Raw genomic sequence first — 22,288 nt, forward strand, 5'->3', positions numbered from 1 at the left:
GACAGTTTTCCTCAATGTCGGATTTGTCAACAAAAGCGAGAATGTTCGTCGTATTTTTTTTCGAGAAAATGGCATAAATTCAAAAAGAACATGAAGCGGACGACGCAACTATATGATTTATATTGGGAAGATATTTTAGTGGCACGAATACTACCGTACCTCACTATTCAAGAATGTTTTAATTTTCGCTGTGTTTCAAAAACTAGCATGCAGATTATAGACATGTATTTTTCCAAGCTGAAATCGCTGAAGCTCATGAATAAAGGCTTTTCACCACACACCTTCAATGTGAGTTGCGTGCCAATACCATAAATTCTTGGAAATTCAACTGTTAAGTGGTTAAAATTCTTTTATTTTGCAGGTGTTCACTGCAACTTGTACAAGACTGAAAGACCTGAATTTGAGTCGGTGCACGAGTGTCACGGATGCTGAACTAATACCAATGCTACTCCAGAATCATTGCATAGAGAATTTAAACCTGAGTCAATGTAAAAACGTGACTGCCAAATGTTTACAACCAGTTATATTATATTGCAATAATTTACGGACTTTAAAGCTGGCTAAATGTGCTTGGCTTACAACGGGAGCCATGGAGGCTTTGGCTTTACACCAGAGCAAGTTGGAGAATGTAGATCTTTCTTATTGTGTGTCTATTTCCGAGAGCTGCATCCTCATATTCCTAAAGAAGTTCAGATTCCTCAAGACCCTGAGCCTGGAGGGAAACAAACAAGTGTCAGATAAAAGTCTCTATGCATTGTCCAAGTATAGCACATCCTTGAAGCTACTCAACTTAGGTGGATGTTCAGACATTACAGATAAAGGAGTCCGGTAATCATGTCATGATTAAAAAAACTAAATACTAACATTTTTTTCTAATCTTTTCAACATTACAATGTACTATTTTTAATTTTCAGGGCCCTAGCGCTTCACAGCCACAAACTAGAAGGGCTGCTAATCAGAGGGTGCACCAAAGTTACAGAAAACAGCCTGAAACACATGCGGAACCGTGTCAACCTTGACAGGAGACCAGCAGAGCCTGTCCCTTACCAAGTTCTCATCCAAGTGTAGCCAAAAATACAAGTTACAATTCATGGGCACATCTTTTCTACCAGTTTTACAACTGTAGTATGAAAAATTTAGTAGTAATTTAAGTACATATTTCTGTTAAATTTAAATAGTATTTTAGAAGGGCATAAACTTTGTTTGCATCCAAAAAGCTGTCTGCTGTCTAGTCCGTTGTATTTTTAAATTATACAATTACCTTAGATTTGGTATTGGTACATGATCTAAGGGATTTTAATTGTATCCGCCTTTGAATTTTATTATTCACTAAGTATAAATTTTATTCAATGTTGTTGTTATTGAGCATATTTGTTTTAAGAGGTATTGACCTAAATGTATATTTCAGTAGCAATACTAACATAATGGTAAATTTGGCTAGAACTTATTTTTTTTTAACATGACTGTTGAGCTTTTGCATATAATATAAGTATATAACAATTGTAACATGTCCACATACAACAATAAACAAACCCCAAACTAAGCTTGTATGTACTGTGGCGGGATTACTAATGTTTGGCCAAAAAACGTTTCCCAAATTATCACATCGCAAACAACGTTTCGCAAATTTTCATTTGGAAAATTCTCATTTGGCAAATCAACTTATTGCAAACTTTTAATTCGCAAATGTCGTTTTTGGCATATTATTGTTTAGCAAATTATTGTTTGGCAAAGTATGTTTTGCCAAATGTTTCATTTGGCAAAAATATTTCACGATAAACTATTTACAAAATAATTTGATTGGTGCATAGAATGAAATACAAATTAGCTTGTGGTTATTATTTTGTTTAGTGGGTAGTTAATATAAATTTTTTTCTAAATTCATTTTCATATTTCATTCTTTTTATCGAAATTTCCAAATGATTCATTAACAATAAGGTGATTCTAGCGTAATAGAGGCGTTAAGGGTCACTGTTCTAACCTAACCTAACCTACTGTTTTCTGCAATACCTACTTTCTGCAACCTTACTATTTTCTGCAATCTCTTTGTTTTATATAAAATTCTTGTGAAAACCATGATTATCTGCATATGCTTTGCTTTGATTTGTGGGTAACGGTGGGTAAGTATGTGAAATGTCAATTTGACCAAATAAATTATTTGGGATATAATATTTGGCAAAATAAAACATTTGCTATATAAACATTTGCCAAGTAAAATTTTGCCAAATGATAATTTGACCAAATGAATTAGTTGCGAAAAAGTACAGTTGCTAAAAGTTCATTTGGGAATTGAAACTTTGGCGATAAGTTGTTTGCGAAGTGAAATTTGGCGAAAAGTAATTTGGCCAAACGGAAGGATACCACTGTGGCGAGCCTTAAATGAACAGATACATCCATACCTGTGGATATAAATACTGGTAGCTATAACATCTGCCCCTCTAGGATTACAACTGGAAATTCTATAGGATAGTTAAGCATCAGGCCAGGTGGCCGAATATAAAGTGTGGGGCGCCCGAATACTTCCTATTTTTAAACTTGAGCACCCCACACTTTTCTTTATTTATGAGATAGTTTATCAAAGAAATAATTTGAAGATTGTCTAAGGGCTCACGCCCACTGTTCCCTTATTGACAAGTAAAAATTATTAGATAAGTTGTAACAACTAACAAAATAAGTTGTAGCCTAGCCAAAATTGACGAAAATTTTGTCATTCAGAATGTAAAGGACAAGTAATATTTTGAACTTATTGTAAAAAGGAAATAATTATTAAAGATGTTCATTTATAAGCTGCTATTAGTGAGATAATGATGTTTATATTATATTAGTCTTAAATTGCTTCAATTGGCTTGCTGTGCTTAAGTTAATTTCGGTGTGTCTTGGTTGACCATCAATTGTCGACTTCCATTTAAAAGTGGGCCGTAGTGGCGCGATTCAAATGTAGTGTTAAAAAGATAAGTACAGCAGCTAAATGTATGTATGATACTGTAATGTATTATTATGTATAGTAGGGATTATTTTATTTCTCTCTAATCATTATATTTTATTTTGAATTAGAATTATGTAAATTGTACCTACATATTGTTTATTTTAGATAAACAATAAATTCAATACAATAGACATGTTGTTTTCATTATTCCCACAGATCCCACACACAAAGAAGGGGGTAGCAATAAAACGTCCCAATTTTTCACAAAATTATATTTTGTGTGATAACACCTGCTACATGTTCTTACTGTTATTGTATTTACAATATTTTATACTACACATTAGTAACAAATAACATTCATAATCATAACCTTAGAGGGGCAGATCTTACAAAATAATTCACCGAGTGCGAGGCCGGCGCCTCCGCGTGGCGCTCGCACGAGGGCCAACACAATAACCTAAAATACTTAACATAATCGCAAAGTCAGTGTTAATAACATTTGGCAATAAATTACTGGGATAACACGAACATAATCCTTAAGCAAAGCGTAAAACAAAGAAGTTATCATAATAAAAAAATATTAAAACCTATCAGGGTAAAGGAATATAAAAAATAACTTTCCTTAGGCTCGCCACAGGCGGCGCGCTGCTGGCCGCTACACGTCAACGTCCATAGAACTAAACCGTATCATACAAATATGCTAAATTATTTACGAGCTCATGTGTTAATGAAGCGTTACATTTACAATATCTTACACTGGAACACAAGCAGACGGGACGAGAAAGAGGCACTTCAAGAACAGACAAAAACACTATCTGGATCTTACTGTATAAAATTAACGTTAACGCCGACTGTACAAGCATTTACAACTACGACGCGTGTGCCCGCTAAACCTCACAACGTAAACAGGATATACATATAAAATGAGTTTCAAAAGAATCTTTACATCAGAAAGTACAATTTGCGATTCGAAAACATTGCACTTATTTTCAACGTAACCAAAGACTTAACATTATCTCTTTGGAAATTAAGTAATATATTAATTTATGATTTAAGCACACGCCCATTAGACCACTGTCCAACCGTCAGTTATCACAGTACTCTCACAGAGTGAGCCGAATACTTTCGTTACGCCAATATATAAAACACGCAGTTCTACAATTATTGCACTATATAATTATGCTACTTTTCGCTGACGACGTCATTACTGTAAAAAGATTTAAATACATCATTAACTGCAATTTTGTACTTTACTCAGCTTCCATATGGGGTACGGGTGCTTTCTCGGAGAGAAACAATTACATACATATGATACAAAACTATAACAAAGCTGCCGTTACAATTACACCGTTACAACAAAAGTGTTCTCACCCGAGGGATAAGGCAACCGAAGTGGTGTTAACGTTCGTTAAATTACGCTATATACAGACTATCTTAACCGTTCAGTTTGTACTATGCCTCAGCCGGTCGGGGGGTCTATTCCACTTTGATCACCTGGATTTGATCACCCAGGTGATCAAAGTGAACTCCATGCTATAACTTGGTGTCCTTTGATCATCCATGGATAAGTTAACCTGGGTAATCTAAGTGGACTCCAGTTAAATAATTATTTTAGTTTCCTTTGATCACCTACAAATAAACACTTCCTCTGAATAGTCACATGTCCAATTGTAGTACTTACATATTTCTAAAAATCGCAACAAACAAATTGGACATGTGAGTGACTAATCAGAGGTGTGATTTATTTATAGGTGATCAAAGGAAGCTAAAATAATAATTTAACTGGAGTCCACTTTGATCACCCAGGCCATCTTATCCATGAGTGATCAAAGGTCACCAACTTATCGCTTGGAGTTCACTTTGATCACCCAGGTCATCTTATCCATGGGTGATCAATGGACACCAAATTGTCGCTCTAAGTTCACTTTGATCACCCAGGTCTTGTCCATAGGTTGTCGAAAGACACCAAACTGTCGCTCGGAGTCCACTTTGATCACCCGGGTGATCTGAGAACAGACCAATCGGGGTCGTGTCGCTCGGACTCCACTTCTCACCCGGGTGATCTGAGAACAGACCTTTCGGGGTCATGTCGCTTAGACTCCACTTCTCACCCGGGTGATCTGAGAACAGACCGGTCGGGGTCGTCTCGCTCGGAGTCCATTTCTCACCCGGGTGACCTGAGAACAGACCAATCGGGGTCGTGTCGCTCGGACTCCACTTCTCACCCGGGTGATCTGAGAACAGACCGGTCGGGGTCCACTTTGATCACCCGGGTGATCTGAGAACAGACCGGTCGGGGTCCACTTTGATCACCCGGGTGATCTGAGAACAGACCGGTCGGGGTCCACTTTGATCACCCAGATGACCTGAGAACAGACCGGTCGGGGTCGCCGCGTCACGCGTGCCCCGCAGGCGCGTCGGGCGCGGCGGGGTCGCGCTACCGGCGCATAGACGAGTTCAGCGGCTGCATGGCGAGCGGCGGCGGCGGGTTGATATACCCGTAGTAGACATTTGGCTGTTGCGCGCGCGCGTCTGGCGCTGGGTACTGTGCTGGCTGCACATTCATCATCTGCACGGGCAGGTTGTTGAACTGCTGCTGCGGCGGCACGCGGTACCCGTTGAGCCCGTACTGGCTGATGATGTGTGTGTTGAGATTCGGCGACATGCGTGAGCCAGGCGCCATTTGCATGTGCTGCATCGGGCTGAGGTTGCCTGGAACGAAACATTGATGTTAGGAAACAGTTTCCAGAAATTCAGTGTCATCAAGAACTGAACTGGTGGTTCGTGTACTGGACTACGACAGTTGTAAATGAGTTGAATCCCACTATGAAAACATGAATACATTTATTTGTCATCTTATGAGCTCTACTTAGTGTGGGACCAATTTACTGACTGATTTCGTCTTCAAAATAGCAGTTCATTCCAACCCTTTGACTGGTTTGTAAAGAATAGCTTTTTTGGAACAAAGAACATGGGAATAAGTGGAACTTACTCAGGGAACATAGCCCATAAAACCCTGGTTTTCCAAAATAACACAAAAAAGTGCTAACATTGCATGAAAGTTGTCCATTAAAGAGAGAACAAGAGAAAAAAGTAACACAACTTGGGAATATTCAACAGCATAAGCTAGGCATACACATAAAGAGCGCTTTCACATTTGCGCGTCTTCAGCAGCGCGACAAACGCGCTGCCGATAATTTCATACTTTAAGACAGCGGATGCCTGCCTTCACATTATGAACACGCCGCCGCTGCGCTGCTGTCGCGCTTCTAACGCCCTGTGAAAGCGGTCTAACGGCCGAATACTGAAACGCCATTTAAATATTTGACGGCTTCTCAAATAGTTAAGCAGCTCCTAAACTTACATTTCGCATACTCAAAACAATATCTGAGCAGTTCTCAATTTTTAAGCACCTCTCAAATTAAGTTGCACTCAAACGCCACTTAAATGAATTTTCGCATACTGAAACGCCATTCAACGCTAAGCATTAGATACTCAAACAACTGTCAAATCGTCTTAAGCAGCTGTTAAATTTGAGAGTGCTTGCGCGGTATCTTAAATCCTATTGTTATACCTAAAACGACCTAAATAGTGGTAAATAATGTGTGTCATCGTTATCATTTCTTTCGAGCCTCGAGGAAATACCTAGATCTAATCGCAGGAACGCAATAAGGCTGAACGCTATTGAAAAATATTATTATAATGACATGCAATTCCGAGCGAGGTTCCGCGTTCCTAAAGAAACGGTGTTGTTTCTGGATTCACAGTCTCTCTTTGAAACCCCTCACCAAATGCCATACAACCAGTGGACCAAATACTTATTATAACCCTACTATTCTACGCAACGGGAAGTTATGAACGTGTACTAGGTGATATCTTCCACATCTAACAGCCAACTGTGCATCGTATAGTGCACGAAGTAACAACCAAAATAGCTGCTATGAAATCGCTTTACATAAACATGCCTATTTCTGAGGATTAAGGGGACATCGCATAGCAGCATTTCCAAGAGTTGTTGATTTGTCAATTTGATGCTCTGTCAGTCAACAATGATAAATGTCAATTGTGGTTACGTTTCGGTCCACGATCGCCACTTAATAGATTTCAACAATAAAAAGTATCACATTTAAAATTATTTTTTTAATTAAATAAAAATGCAAGCATTAATTTTTTTATATGATAAAACGAGATTTATATATAATAGAAACTAAAAATAAACTGTTCTATGTTAAGTTGATTGAGTATATTTCCATAAAAGACAATACATAACCAAACGATGCTGCGTGTAATGGATAAAAGACGTAAAGTTATCATTTGTGTAAATGAAAACATACTTTTTTTGGTAAATGTTGCCATTATGTAAACATTTGAGAGCTGCTTAGCTGATCACGGCTTCAAATCCGTTGAGTAGCGTTTGAGAATACCATTTAAAATTGAAGGATACTTAAATTTAGGAGCCCGTCAGCTGAGTGACAGATTTGAGTAGTGTTTCAGTATTCGGCCGTAAGTAAAGCACTTTAAGAGATAGCTAAAGTCTGTTCGCCGAGAGTTGATAAAAAAAAAAAATATCAGAGGTTCTAAACTCATTATAAATTGCGGCCCGCTAATTACTTTTGTCGATATAATGAAAAAGTTGGTAGATTATATTATCATTATTATCTCTTTTAAATTTACGGGAATTATTCCGGTTAGGGCATACGTGGGGATACGGCGGATCAAATACGTGGCGTCCATGTGTTGGATAAAAAGTATTTCATTATTATCAAGTGGCTTATAGTGTATCCCAATGTTGGGCAAAGCCCTACCCACTGTCATACCATTAATTTCGGTCTTATGTAAAATAAATCTATTCCGTTTCACACATTGCGGCCCGCCGGCCGGGGCGCTTGACGACAGCAGCTGCGTGGCTCGTACCATGGTACTCAGTGCGCGTTGTGACAAACGACGCCCGCCATACAGAATGCGATAATAGAGCGACAGTCGCTATTGCAAGACATTTCATAATATTTATCAACTCTCGGCGAACAGACTTTAGTTGATGGTACTGACTGGAGGTGTTCCGTGTGTTGCGCGGCGAGTCGAGCTGGTTGTGCGGCGCGTAGTACTTGGCGGCGGCGTGGTAGTGCGCCGACGACGTCGCGCCGCTCGGCGGCGTGGCTGACTGCTGCGCGTACTGGAATGACAAGTACAACTTGTTTTAACACCATTTTAAAAACAATCTTTTGTAGTCATGTTGGGTCATTTTATCCAGTAGTTCTTTCAAATGTGTGAACTGGATTATAGTACCGATCAAATATCTGTCGACCTACATGATAATTTTGACCAAACTTAAAATCTCCGCTTCGCTTTAGTAAAGTCAGTTGGGATCTAGTTAAAAAAATACCCAGAAAACGGAGTGGGGAAGACGAGCGAAAGGCGAAGGAGCGGGAAAAACAAATGACCCGTCGAATGTTCGCGGCCTAACTTCGCGTATGAAAAAAAGTACGCAACTCCGTTCTGCATAATTTCCCGCTCAACTCTGCTATCTAACGCAGCATTTAACGCTCGCTTTGGTAGACAAGCATCCTTCTACCAGCGTTCCAGAGAACGATTACTGAGCTTAATGCGTCACACTTCGCCAGAGCGATGAAACAGTTTTTGTAAAAATGTTTGCAAATCTTTCAGGTTTGAAGATTATAAATAACTTGAAAAAATCGAACTGCCTAAGGCGGGAATTGAAAATCTTTCAGGTATTTATAGTTTAGCGTGTTGTACTAGATGTAGGTAGATGTTAAGTAAAACTCGGATGCCGCGCACGTAAATACCGCGCGCAGCCGTCGTTCACGCCAGTCAGTTCGGGCGCGCGGCGCGTGCGGTCAAGTGGCGGAGGAATATTGATGATGCAATGACGTATGGCCTAGGTTTCCCTGCGTGATCGAATCAGAAATGAGGAGATCCCCAGAATAACCAAAGTGACCGACATAGCTCGCAGAATTGCTAAAATCAAGTGGCAGTGGGCGGGGCACATAGCTCGTAGAGACGATGGCCGTAGGGGCAGAAAAGTTCACGAGTGGCGACCACGGGCTGGAAGACGTAGCGTGGGCAGGCCACCTAATAGGTGGACCGACGATCTGGTAAAGGTCGCGGGAAGAGCCTGGATGCAGGCAACGCAGGACCGTGCATTGTGGAAATCCTTGGAGGAGGCCTTTGTCCAGCAGTGGACGTCATTTGGCTGAAACGAACGAACGAACGAACAATGGCCTAGGTGCGGTTACAATAGTGTACCTGCTGCGATCCTCGGCCACTAGACACGGGGGTGTTTGGTGGCCGCTAAAGGAGGACCCGTGGCGGGTCGGTTAACGCGCACCGTTAGCGAAGACCAGGGGAGGTACTACTCCCCTGAAGCCAGTCGTGCTCAAACCGAGCGAGCCACAGTCTGGGGCGGAGCCGCGAAAGAATGTCTAGGCCGTCTAGCTCGGACAGTAACTCGCAGTTCCGTCCCAAAGACTTCGGGAGGACACCGTCAGGTTTTAGTGAGTAGGCCCTGCCCATCTGGCAGGGAGAGCCTCACATAACCCACTGGTTCCCCCGGGCCAGTGGGTATGCAATTTCATGCATTTCCTGACGAAAAAAAAAAAAGTGTACCTGCTGCGAGTGCGGCGGGTGGTGCTCGGCCATTTGCTGCAGCTTGGCCAGGCTGCAGGAGGGCGCGGGCCAGCCGCCGCCGTGGTACTGCTGCTGCTGCTGGAAGGACAGGTAGCCGCCCTGGTAGCCGCCGCCGCCGCCGCTCGCCGCGCCCATCGCCACGCCGCCTGGAAGGCACAACCATTTGTCCGATAAACACCCATGATAGTTTATGTTGGGCTTGAAACTACACTGCACAATGCAAAATTGGTTAGTTTTTTTTTTTAAGATTATTAGTAATTTGTTGTTACACAAATTTTGTCGGCCGTTTGGTGTAGTGGTTCAGAGCGGACCACTATGCCGAGAGGTCCCGGGTTCGATTCCCGGCCGGGCAGAAATTGAAATGATGAATTTTAATTTCTGTGACGGTCTGGGTGTTACTATGTATAATATGTATGTATTTAAAAAAAAAAAGTATATAAGTAGTATATCCGTTAAGCTAGCACCCATAACACAAGCATTAAGTTGCTTACTTTGGGGCTAGCTAGCGCTGTGTGAAATTGTCCAAAGATTATTTATTATTTATTTAAATTACTAATACTCCCGTTAGCCCCTCGTACTAAGCTAAATATGCTTGTGTCACGAGTGAGCTCACCACAATAGTCGAGCGGCGGCGGGGACCGAACCCGCGTTCCCCGGATCACGAGTTGGCCAGTCCGACCCCTTCACCGTTCGGCTATCGTGGCTTCTTAGTTGATTTCTTTATTAATAAATAGCTAATAGCTTTATTTCTAAGTAGTACTGACAAAACATTTTCAGCGGCTTCTGCACTAAGCTAACGCTTGTATCGCAGCTGCCAAATAAAATAACACAACTTTAAAAAGTAAATTACAGTAGCAGTTGGACATACAGTTTATTGGTCAAATGCCTGAGTTCTGATCTCATTTCGTTACAAAACTGTCGTCATTTCTTGGTTATGCCCAATTCCTTATTGGAATGTTAATGGTCGAATTTTGAGTGTCTTCAGTTTCAGGCCACTCAGACCACTGCAGCACTGTCTGGAACGACACTCAAAATTCGGTTCAATCAAACGTTATTTTGAATTTTATGTCAATATTTAATTACAAGCTTGAACACGTCGTGGCAGTACTATGAATAGAATCAATGAGCGGAGTACTAAAGCCCGGTCTGTGCGCACATAGAATTTTGTCCAATGACATCAAGCTACCAATCCTTATCGTTCGCGCGTAATGAGGGTTTTCGCGAATGAAAAATCAAATACGTAAGGCAATACGTAAACGCGAGGTCCAAATGCTGCATGATTGGTTATTTTTGACATGACATTGATATGTCAAAATCCACCAATCACGCAGCAGTCAGACCCCACATCCACGTCCCGCCATCTAGCGGATCTTTCATTCGCGAAAACCCTGATTATATTGCTGTCGCGACTGTGCGACGGGGGCCCGCAGTGAGTGTGCGAGCGCGACAGGAACATAATTACGCGCGAGCGATAAGAATGGGTAGCTTGGGGGTCATTGGACAAAATTGTACGTGCTCGCAGACCAGACTATAGAACAGCGGTTCCCGAATGGTGGTCCGCGGAACCCTGGGGTTCCGTGGAAAGGCCGCAAGGGTTCCGTAAAAAATATTATCCCACGTTTCGTGACCGACGTCGTTCGCTCGCACCGACTTGTTTACGCACAAGGGAGGGGCAGGGCGTGCGGGCGGAGTAGTACGGGGGTTCCGCTAGGAAAAGTATAAAAAATTAGGGTTCCTTGGCAAAAAAAAATTGGGAAACCCTGCTATAGAAGAGTGTTTACATACCGTGAGGTTGGTGAGCAGGTGGCGTAGCGCGGTGCCGCGCGGGTGGCGTGGCGGCGCCGCGAAGTTTGTTCTCACCCTGTGCTAAAGCGCCGCCACTGTTGCTGCTTGCCGCGTTGTTCCTGAGGACATGGAGGTGACAGTCAAACATTGATGTTTTCTTCGAGATAATATCGCAAAATATGCTTAGTTTAAAGATATGAATTCTAAGCTTTAAATTCCAAAGTCAAATCAGAGGTGGAATTGTGTAAAGCAATCGTAATCATTTGACAGTTCATAACGTACGATTATTCGGTAAGAATAGTCAAATTTGATGTACTTAAATTTGACTATTCTTACCGTTAGATAATTCCTGGCAATAAGTGGTGACTGAGTTTGTTCCGGCGTTTCTTCTCAGCACTTGCCATATGTTTGTCTCGAAGCGCTGGTAGGGCCCAAAAGATAAGGAGACATGTAAAGTGCCCCATAAGGGCTACCTTTTTCTTTTTTTATTATTTTCTATTGACGTTCATAAGTGCCACTTGTGGTCGAAACTGAATAAATATTTTTGATTTTGATTTTGATTTTGATTTTTCTGTCTATCGCTTTGTTTAACTGACTTTATCGTACGTTATGAACTGTCAAATGATTACGATTGCTTTACACAATTCCACTACCTATTCATTATTATCATCTTTTGTACTATATTTTATGCAGATGCTTATCGGATTTCATTTCAATTTTTAACCCCATTGTACACATAAATATGATTATTGGGCACACAAATTTACCAATTTGGGGTACTTATGACTTTCAGATTCAGATGAATTTAGATTATGTTTAGTTAAAGATTCAAATCACAGTTTAACGCTTCTTGCACACCTTCGCCGCGTTTCTTTCACAACGTTGCTAATATGGCGGTGTGATTGCAGAGTTGTATATTGAAATCGTTTCATATTATAGTTTCGCGGCGATGGTGTGCTACAGTCATATGAGCAGTAAGAACTCTTCTTTAGAATAATTGGATGCAATTACTATCCATTCGCGATAAGTTTGCCGCTGACGATATGACGTCACTCGAAGAAAAGCGTTTATAACTTTAACAAACTATATTATATAAAATATTTTTTATTTATTATTGATAAAAATTGTGTATTTGCGTAAAATAACACACATTAATTGCGTTTTATCACTAGCTAATTGCGTTTAATCGCGGTTGGGGGAGGGGACGCGCATTCCACGGACCGGCAAACTTAGCGTGAACGGGTAGTACAGCATATTTTAAAGTTATGTAGGTTCATAATAAAACAACAATGTCGTCAGTAACTCACCTATTCCGGTTGTTGATCTTCTGCTGCTTGGGCGGCTGGTTGGGCTGCGTCATGATGGAAGGGATGTGGATGGACGAGTGCGGGTACTGCGGACTGGGCGCCGGGTGCATGTGCATCATGGAGCACGGCGACGCCAGGTCCGACCCGATGCTCGTCGGCGACTCCAGCCCCAACTGGCTCACGTCCAACTCGCAATTTCCATACTGCACCGAATGAACCGAATTGCTGGTCGAATCCGGCGTGTAGACCCCCATCGATTGCAGCGCCGGACTCGCCGCTTCACACATCTCTTCTTTCTCTTTAGGCGTGTCGTCCTTCTTCCGAGATTTCTTATCGACGTCAGTCTTCTCGCACGGCCCGTTCTGCGTGTAAGTTTTGCAGCCCGGCGACGTCATCACTTGAGGAGACTGCTGGCGGTACTCCGCGCAGTTGGTCTGCTCCTGCTGCTTCGCCTGCCGCTGCATCATCTGCTTGATCTGCGCCTCCGCCGAGCTCTGCGACTGAGACTTCTTCGGCTCGCACTGCGTTTGACACGCGGTGGTAGTTTTCGATTGTTTAGAAGGCTTGCAATCGTTCTTCTGCGAACACTCGGATTTAGCCGGGCCCTTGGTTTCTTTAAAATGAGGTAGGCCCGAGTACACGGTGGATAGTGGTCCGTACGCGATGTTGTGGAAGTCCTTCTGGTCGTATTTCGTGTGCAGCTTCTGCGGCGACTTCTGGACCGGATCCAGGTGCGGCAGGTTGAAGCCCTGAAACTTGTCGAGGTAGTTCTTGTCGCTGTTCTTCATCTCCAGGAACCGGTTGGGGTCCCACGTGCCCTGCAGGCGCGCGGCGTCCCACGGCGCCCACTGGTACTGCGCGTGCGTGGTGTGGTAGTTTGGGATCTGGTTCATCGAGTAGTCCGCCTTCGGTATCAGCTCATTATCGTATTTGAACTTGGGCAAGGCTTTATTGGTGTCGTTCTGGTCCGCCTTGAGATTCAGCTGCGCCGTGCAGCTCTTGTCGTGCTTGACCGAGGCGGTTTTCGAGTCACACTTGGCGGAGCTGGCCTTATCTTTCTTAAAAAAATCCTGCTTCTTCGGCGCCTCGGCGGTCGTCTTCGCCTCTGTCTTGCTGACGGTCACCGAGTTGATCACGTTTATAGGAACGGACGTCTCCGGCTTCCTTGCGTTTGTACTTTGCTCCGGAAAAAACATCTTCGGCTCCGGCGTGCTTCTAGGAGTGTCGTTCTTCGACGGTTTCTTGTCCGTTTTCTCGAGTTTGCTGTGCGCCGAGTTCACTCGAACGTCGCGGAGTTTGCTCTTCTCTCGAGGTTTTAAATTCGGATCGTTTTTGTCCTGGGACGTCGACTGGACGATGTTCATGGACCCCGTCAACGAATTCTGTATGGCGCTACTGCTCGCGAAACTATTTTCTAAGTCGTTTCTCTCCATTCCTAAGTTAACGGCGGCGTTAGCGCTCTGGCATCGCGGTAAAAAACTTATATCTGTAACGTTCGGAACTTTGGGTATCACGGGGTTGATTATGGGCGACGTGATGGGGTGAGGCACTTCTAGTTTGGTGGTCTTGCTGATCACGGGAGTGGAGTCGGCCATGTTAAGGCTGCGGCCAGGCTCGCTGGTCTTGAGCATGGGCTTGTCGGTCTGCACGGCCTGCGACTCCTTGCTGGCGGCGGCGCGGTGGTTGAGGAAGGAGTGTTGCGCGCTGTTGATCTGCTGGATGGTCATCGAGTTGCTCACTGGCGTCGGAAAGGACGGCATGTTCGACTCGATTATGCTCCTCGTGATGACGATCTCGTCCTTCCTCGTGTTCAGCAAGTCGTTCCGAAAGGGAAGCTCGCCCTCCTTGCTTATCGTTATCGAGTTTTGGTTCGGAACCTTATTCCTAATATCCGCATCTACGAACGAATCTAGCTTGGGCGGTTCTAATTTCTTAATATTAATGGGCAGCTCCCTTTGCGGATCCAAGTTCTGTATGATAGATTCTATTTTAGTAGGAGATTTCTTATCTGTCTTAGTTTCGTCTACGGTTTGATGCTGAATCACAGTTTCTTTTCTCATTTCGCACTTTTTTATCTCGCTCGAAGCGTCCATATTCATTGTTTCTGGAGATTTCTTCGGCTTGGGCGATTCACTAATAACTGATTTATCTATTTTCCTAGGCGATATACACGGAGAATTCGTCGTATCCGACTCTCCTTCTACAACTATGGTTTCTATTTGATGAGTTTTAGGGGTCGTATTGTTTTCTAGCGGACTTCTAATAATGTTGACCTCCTCTTGGACCTTAGGATCTAAAACTATGTGGGCGTTCTCGGTGGACACCACAGGTATAACCTTAGAAGGGCTATCGTTTTCTTCTATCTCTTTGGGTTTATTATCATTACTCTGCGGCACCGGCGCCACCACGTTCGGTTTGGGCGATGGCAGTGGACAACTCTGACTGTTATTGTCATCGGATTCCGAAATAACTATTGTATCTTTATCATCAATAACTGGCTTAGTAGGCGACTTCATGTCGCCGTTTCTAATTTCAGGCACTTTCTTTTCATCTAAGTCTTTTGGCGCTGACTTCGCGTCGGCGGTGTCATTATTCACCACACCGGCGTCGTCAGTTGTGTTTTCAGGTTCAGGGGCATCCTTTTGAGACTCCTCGTTAGTGGAGGTTTCGTTAATGACTTGGTCCTTATCTTCTATCGATTTGGGGGAGGCCATATGGATGCTGTCGAGCTCCATATCGCTGGTGTGATGATCCGTGCTGTTCTCCTCGACGTGTCGCGGCGTGGCGGGCTTACAGGGAACGCTTCTCCTGTCCTCGCCTTCCTCGACGTCCATTTCATCGTCAGCTTCGCCCGACGAGTCCTCCGAGCTGGCCTCGGAATCTTTAGCTTTCTCCTCGGGCTTCTCGTTGCTTTGAACTTTCGGAGATTCTGGACGCTCCTCGTCTGCGACAACGGCCATTTTCTCGGGTTCCTCCATAGATTCGTCAGTTTTGTAATCGTTTGTTTCCGCTTTACTCTCCGCCAACTTCGGTTTTTTCGCCACCGGCGAGCTAGTTCTGCCTTTGGGAGATTTGTTAACTTTTTGTCGCTTTCTTTGACGACCTTTATACGCAATTTTTCTCTTAGCCTTAGGTTTAACTGGATTCGAGACTGGGGTTTTAACAACAATCGAGCTATCTTCCTGACTCTCCTGGCTGTCGGAAGCGTAGGTAGGCTCTTTAATACTTTGTCTTCTGTTCCTGGCGACATTAGGCTCCTCGCTGGCGTCATTCTGGACGACTCTAGACGATCTTCTTGAAACGCTTTTACTTCTCTGTCTTCTCGGCGTTTCCTCGTCTTTCTTGTCCTCGTCCGCGTTAGATTCCGAGAGCTTAGCATTGAGATCACGTTTTCTTTTCCGACCACCCTCGAGTGGCGTGGGCGTGGTTTGGTACGTGGCTTCGCTATATTTCAATGGTCTCGTTCGTCTCCTGCCAGATGAGGTAACCTCCACGGGTACTTCCGTCGATTCTTTTTCAACTTTCTCTTTAGTCTTTACCACAGGTTTGGGAGGTAAAGTCTCGGTCTCCGTTGCGGTGTCTTCGCTCTCCGTCTTCATTTCCGTTTCGTCATTTGTGTCTTGGTCAAGAGAGCCCTCCTCGGGAGATCTGAACGGATTTACGGTCGGCGCTAACAGCGGCGTCCATCTCAAGCATTCAGGATCGATTTCCAACCGCTGTCTACTGGTCACTCTTTTCACATGATTATCTACTCTATTCCAGTCTATACAAAGTCCTAATTTCATAGAATCATTATTAGGTATATATCTTACAAAGCCCAAGAGCTGAAACGTGACTGCAATGTCGTTCATGTGCATTCCTGTCGTGTGCGCGATATCTTCAAACGTGAAGTGTTTGTCCTTGTGATCGTGCAGGAATTCGAGGATAACAGATTTCCAATAGGCGTGGTAGGAGACTCTCCCGAGGTCCGACAGAGGTTTTTCTGGGGTCCCGGGTTGTCCCTCTTCTTTTGACAGTAAATAACCTGAGGACAAAGGCAACATCAATTAATTTCATCCATCATGAGCACGTAAAATTAATCATATAATTTTTAAGAGCGTATCAATTTATCAAATAGAAATAAAGACACCACCACTCACTAAAATGGATGAGAAACCTCCCGTAGCCCTGTCTCTGGTACTGCGGCATCGTCATGATGCAGGACACGTTATACTTCTGCTGGCAGTGTTTCTCTTTCGAAAAGTATCCGACCAGGTGGCATCCTTTGCTGTCGTTCTTTGTCAGGACGTAGAATAGGAAGGGTTCGACGTCGTAGTAGAGCGTTTTGTGGTCGAGGAACAGCTTGGCGAGGAGACAGAGGTTCTGGCAGTAGATTTTGTTGGCGTTGCCGTCTACTTCGAACACCGATATGTCCCCACAGCGGTAGATTTCAGTGGCCGGTGGATGCCGCCAGAGACACTTGTCCAGATGCCGCATTAAAACTGCTCGACTCTTCGCGTACTTTAGACAGAACTCGCACAGGAACAATTTTGGTAACCTGTAAAAGAAAACAAGGAGTATAGAGCAACTAACCAGATACGTAATAGATTTCGACCTATCATGAAATGACCAAAGCATGTGATATTCCTAGAATCATGTATGATGATAACTTCTGTCGTTCCATTTCCTAGATCAGTGGTTCTTAACCTTTAAGTCATGAGGGACCATTTTACCAAATTTCTGTCTTGTCAGGGACCACCTCATAATCGGTCAAAACCAGTTTGACTGCAAAAATCAGTTAAAAGTGGTTTTGACCAACGTGTGCAATTGCACATCGTGGACCACTTGGACTGCCTCCAGGGACCATCAGTGGTCCGAGGACCACCGGTTAAGAACCACTGTCCTAGATAATCGTAGATGATGTTAACCCTGAGTTAGTGTCAGACGAGAAATCGACAATAAATTTTACGGTAAGATTATTTCTGACCGTAATGACGAGCGGCCTTACCTGGCATACTCCTGCGGGAAGGGGCTAGAGTACCAGGTCTCAATCTCCCACTGGCCGAACTCGATCGCGGACGGGCAGCGGGGGGCCGCCTGGAGGGGGGCCGGCGTGGCGGCGGGGGTCCCCGGGCCGGGGGTCCCGGGGGGCCGGGCGGGGGTCCCGGGGGGCCGGGCGGGCGCGGCAGGGGTCCCGGGGGGCCGGGCGGGCGTGGCGGGCGGTAGGTCCACCTCGGGCGCCGTACTTGCAGCCGCCTTGGCCTGGTTGAAGAGTTCCGCGTCGGCTTCCGTGACGCCGGCCGGCAGCCGCTTGCTCTCTGTAAGGGGCGCCATCTCGCTTCACGGTCCGCCTCGCGTTTACGATGGCGTAGCGCGAGCAAGTAAACTTATGAAGTACGGTTTACGGGGAGTTTTGGACAGAATTTAATGAATGAGACCATGTTGTTGACTGTCGAAACTAGATACATAGCGTAAAATATGAAAAGGGTTTTAGGAACTGAGGTAATGTCGACAGAAATTCAAACAATATGATCTCATCCTGAAAAGAATCATAATAGAAATATTTCATACACCAATAAAAATGTTAGAAGAAAGTTCAAAATAAAAAGGATGATAGAGTGCCTGCCGGTTTTGTTCTGTTACAAGATGTTAATGTTAATGCTTTTTGTTAATACACAAAGAATGTCTAACGCAAAGCGAACATAAAATGATGGTAGACGTACCCAGGTATTTAGGTCCTTGCGGCTTGTGACACATTTGAAATTGTATTTATTCGTTCACTCCACAACAACGACTTTCGAAAATACCTGAGTACGTGAGGACTTTTCGACGGACGGCCACTTCGGCACCGAGCTCGCCGGCCGTCGAAGAGTCCGACGATGAACATTCACGCCTCAACACGAGAAGCGCGAGCGAAAGTGCATGTGTGGATACTGCCGAAACCCGATTAACAAATGTTTTGTCATCGGCGCTCGGCGTCCGTAGTAAGCTGAACAAACCAGCGAGGCTCACTCACCGCCCGAACAGAGTTTCGGAGGAGAAACGAAAGGGGAGACAGCGGAGCGCCGGCCATCAATCAGAGCTTGCGGGACGGTCAGATCCACCAGACACTTTCACCGCGCTCACGAACCGATCTTACCCGTCTGATTGGTGGCCGGCCTCGCCAGCAGCCCGCGCCACAGTTTGGCGTCCTCGCCCGCCCCGGCCCGCTTGCACGCCGCCAGCCGCCGCACCAGCGCCGACGCCGACAGCCGCGGGCCCACGCAGGGGTCCCTATGAGCGCCGCGCTCCGAAGCCTCTACGCTCTCCGCGGCCTCCTCGGTCTCCGCGGGTTCGCAACTCTCAATGTGTCTCACTGGCGCCGCGGGCCTCGCCGGCCGCGGCCGGCTGCGGGACCGCGCGCGCTCCGGCGGCCGCGACCGGCTGCGCTCCCGACTGCGCTCTCTGCTCCGCTCTCTGCTGCGCTCTCGGCTGCGCTCCCGGCTTCGGCCGCGGCTTCGGTCGCGGCGCAGCGATGCCTGGTACCGCCGGAACGTGCTCCGCGTCTCCTTGAGCACCTGGCGCTCCTCGGACTCCTCGCGGGTCTCGCGCGGCGGCGCTCGCGCGCGGGACTGCGAGCGCGACGCCGTGCGCACCGAGTAGAACTCCGAGAGGCCGTCGAACAGCGTCGTGAGCAGGCGGTCGCCGCAGCGGCTGCGCCGGCGCCGGCCGGGCGCGGCGGGCTTCGGCGGCGAGGCGCTCGAACACGGTGCAGTAGCGGTCGGGCGCTGCTTGCGCGCCTCTGCGGCGAAGCCCCAGGCGCCGTCGGGCGCGCAGTCGGCGGCGAGGCGCTCGAACACGGTGCAGTAGCGGTCGGGCGCGGGCAGCGCGGGCGGTGACGTGCTGGCGGACGACGTGGCGGACGGGGAGGGGGACGGGGAAGGGGACGGGGAAGGGGACGGGGAAGGGGACGGGGAGGGGGAGGGGGACGGGGAAGGGGAAGGGGAGGGGGAACGCGAGCGCTCGTGCAGGCGCAGCTCGAGGCGCTGCACGCGCGTGACGCGCACGCCGCCCCAGCGCTCCCACTCGCTGGAGGAGTCGCGGCGGCGGCGCTCGACGAGGTTGAACGCGGAGAACCTAAAGAACTTTTGTTTCTCCTTGGACATTCTCTGTTCGGGCGCGCGCGCCGGCCCCGGCGGGGCATTACCGTCGGAGGGCTCGTCGTCGGACGCGGCGCGGCGCGGCGTGCGCGGCTTGCGGCCCCGCGGCGTGCCGCCCATGCCGGACCTGCCCGGACAACGCACGTGAGAGCGCCAGTGGCACAACAATCGACGGGTAAACAATGGGACTATGTACACCAGTGGTTCCCAAACTTATTTAGTCTACTGCCCACTTTGAGATTATTATTTTTAGCGCCCCCCATTTTTGTAATCACGAGTCGAGCTCAGTCGGTGTCTAAGAGTCCTCCTAGTAGACGACGCCTCCCGAGCCTCTACACAACGTCCCGATTTTTTTTCTGGGTCTCTTACCGACCCCCTTTAAGCCTGCAGCGCCCACAAGGGGGCGTTATCGCCCACTTTGGGAAAGACTGATGTACACTAATGTTGTGAGATTAAAATCGTATTGCCTCTAGATGAGAGATGAGTAGCCGCTCGGTCACAACTTTCGATATCAGCGGAAACTCGATGCGTGTGAAATGAATGTAAAATATGCCATGTATTGGGCAACCGTAGCCAAAAGTTGTGGCTGAGCGACAAAGCACGAGAGTATAAAACAGATGTAATGTAATAGCTATTCAAACGTCGCCTCCATCCTTCGCCATCCACAATCCAGTCGTCGCACATTTATCAACTCGAAAACGAACCATAACCGTATCTACTCGAGGCCATGCAGCATCGCACACTTATCCTTTCCCACTCGCTTTGACAGCGCGCAAAAGGCGATGCCAGCTCGCGAAAGGTGAAACGTTGATCATTTTCCGAGTTAATAAGTCTGCTATGAACTTTACTCTAACATTGCAAAAAGAAATGCTGTGTATACCTGTAATTGAGGTCATATACTACCCACGATACAAGTTAGGCCATTTCCTGATTGTCGGTGCGGTAGCGGCGCGGCATCGGTATCTCTGTATGCGCGGTACCGAAAGCATACCGAGCGCCTATATTTCAATGGAGCGTTCCTGATTGAGTCTGTGCCGCGCCGCTGCCGCACATGGCGCACCAATCAGGAAGCATGCATTCAAATATAGGCGCTCGGTAAGCTTTCGGTATCTATGCGGTATACCGAAACGAAATTGTACCGATACCGCACCGCCAAGTGAGGAAGCGGCCTTACTAAAGCCTGGTCCGTGAGCACGTAGAATTTTGTCCAATGACCCCAAGCTACCCATCCTTATCGCTCGCGCGTAATTATATTGCTGTCGCGACTGTGCGACGGGCGCCCGCAGTGAGTGTGTTATTTTATTTATTTTATTTTATTTTATTCGGAAAACCAACAGCAATACAATACAAATAATGGGACCTTAAATTATGTATCTGCTTAGCCATTTAGTCTATCTTTAGTCTATCAAACACTCACTTCTTATGGTGCGTGTCGGGCGCTGTGTTGGCGGGCAACGCGCAGGCGGCGCAGCGCCAGGGCGGCGGCGCGCAGGCGGGGTGCGCGGTCCGCGCGCAGGCCCGGCAGCGCGCGCACCAGCCGCCCGCCGCGCCGCACGCGGAGCACCACGAGCACGCGCCGCAGGACCAGCGCAGCGACTGAGGGAAACAATGTAAGCACTTTTTTTTACGTCGCCGATAGGGCGGAGCCTACCCACTTAGGCTAAAAACTCACGGCGCGATTTTCACCCGCGCCAATCAAGTCACTGGTACAAAATGGTCCCCCGCCGATTGTTCGCAGACCGCGCGGGCGATATCCGCCGCGGCTGCGGTTACCGCGGCTCGCGCGATTCTACTAGTTGCCCGCCGATGCCGCGGGACCCGCAAACCGCGTCGTGAGTTGTGCATTAGTTTTTACAAAAGTATCTGCATTCTACAGAAACTGCGGGCCCGCAACCGCTGTGGGCGCGGGAGAAAATCGCGCCATGAGTTCTTAGCCTAAAACCCGACGGTGTCCTCCGGGGTCATTGAAATGAAGCCGCGAGTTATTGTCCTAATATCGGACATTCGTCCGCGGCTCCGTCTCAGGCTACTGCTCGCTCGAGGGCGGCTTCGCACGGCGCACTGGACACTGGTGCGCCGGCAAGAGAATGTAAGCACTGTTCCGTCTTATGCTGCGTCCACACCGGCCGCATGAACTCGCAAGCCAAGCTTGTCGTCCTGCTCACTCAAGAGCAGGGTGAGCAGGATGTCAAGCGTGTCTCGCGAGCCCATGCGCCCGGTGTGGACGAGGCTATCTGTCCTAGTAAGGTCACGTTCAGATGATGAGCGCTCAACAAATGTTTTGCTAACGCGCGTTACAACCAATTAGTACGCGTTTACAACTACATAAAACGTAACGTAATTGTAAACGCGCGTTGAGCACTCATCATCTGAATGTGGCCTTACTACTAATATACCCACTGCACGTCAACCAAGGGCTATGGCACTGTGAGGCCCGCGAAGCTTTCTGTCGCCACCATGATATGAAGCAGACAAGCGCATCTCAGACTAATGTGAGCGTCTTTTGA

At 46.7% G+C, this 22,288-nt stretch overlaps 2 protein-coding genes across 3 annotated transcripts; one reads left to right on the forward strand and one right to left on the reverse strand.

Annotated features, from left to right (window-relative positions):
• Positions 1–1,632, forward strand: jet (F-box and leucine rich repeat protein jetlag). The gene is made up of 3 exons (XM_028317894.1): positions 1–288; positions 362–828; positions 915–1,632. The coding sequence occupies exons 1-3, from the start codon at positions 91–93 to the stop codon at positions 1,066–1,068; spliced, it is 819 nt and encodes a 272-aa protein (XP_028173695.1). The 5' UTR covers positions 1–90; the 3' UTR covers positions 1,069–1,632.
• A 3,024-nt stretch (positions 1,633–4,656) lies between these two features.
• On the reverse strand, positions 4,657–21,272 carry enok (histone acetyltransferase enoki mushroom). 2 transcript variants are annotated; one of them, XM_028317893.1, is made up of 10 exons: positions 21,199–21,272; positions 19,829–19,908; positions 17,651–17,960; positions 16,803–17,200; positions 12,664–16,687; positions 11,357–11,475; positions 9,551–9,717; positions 7,976–8,099; positions 5,104–5,638; positions 4,657–4,932 (listed from the first exon to the last, which is right to left on the reverse strand). In XM_028317893.1, the coding sequence occupies exons 2-9, from the start codon at positions 19,899–19,901 to the stop codon at positions 5,364–5,366; spliced, it is 5,490 nt and encodes a 1,829-aa protein (XP_028173694.1). In that variant the 5' UTR covers positions 19,902–19,908; positions 21,199–21,272; the 3' UTR covers positions 4,657–4,932; positions 5,104–5,363. The 2 variants fall into 2 exon arrangements, with proteins under 2 accessions (XP_028173694.1, XP_028173692.1); XM_028317891.1 differs by lacking the exons at positions 19,829–19,908; positions 21,199–21,272 and adding an exon at positions 18,782–19,822.
• Between the last annotated feature and the right edge of the window lie 1,016 nt (positions 21,273–22,288).

The sequence above is a fragment of the Ostrinia furnacalis genome, unplaced genomic scaffold (genome assembly GCF_004193835.3).
Source record: "Ostrinia furnacalis isolate ACB-3 unplaced genomic scaffold, ASM419383v2 OfSCF6522, whole genome shotgun sequence".
In the NCBI taxonomy this organism is placed as follows: Eukaryota; Metazoa; Arthropoda; class Insecta; order Lepidoptera; family Crambidae; genus Ostrinia; species Ostrinia furnacalis.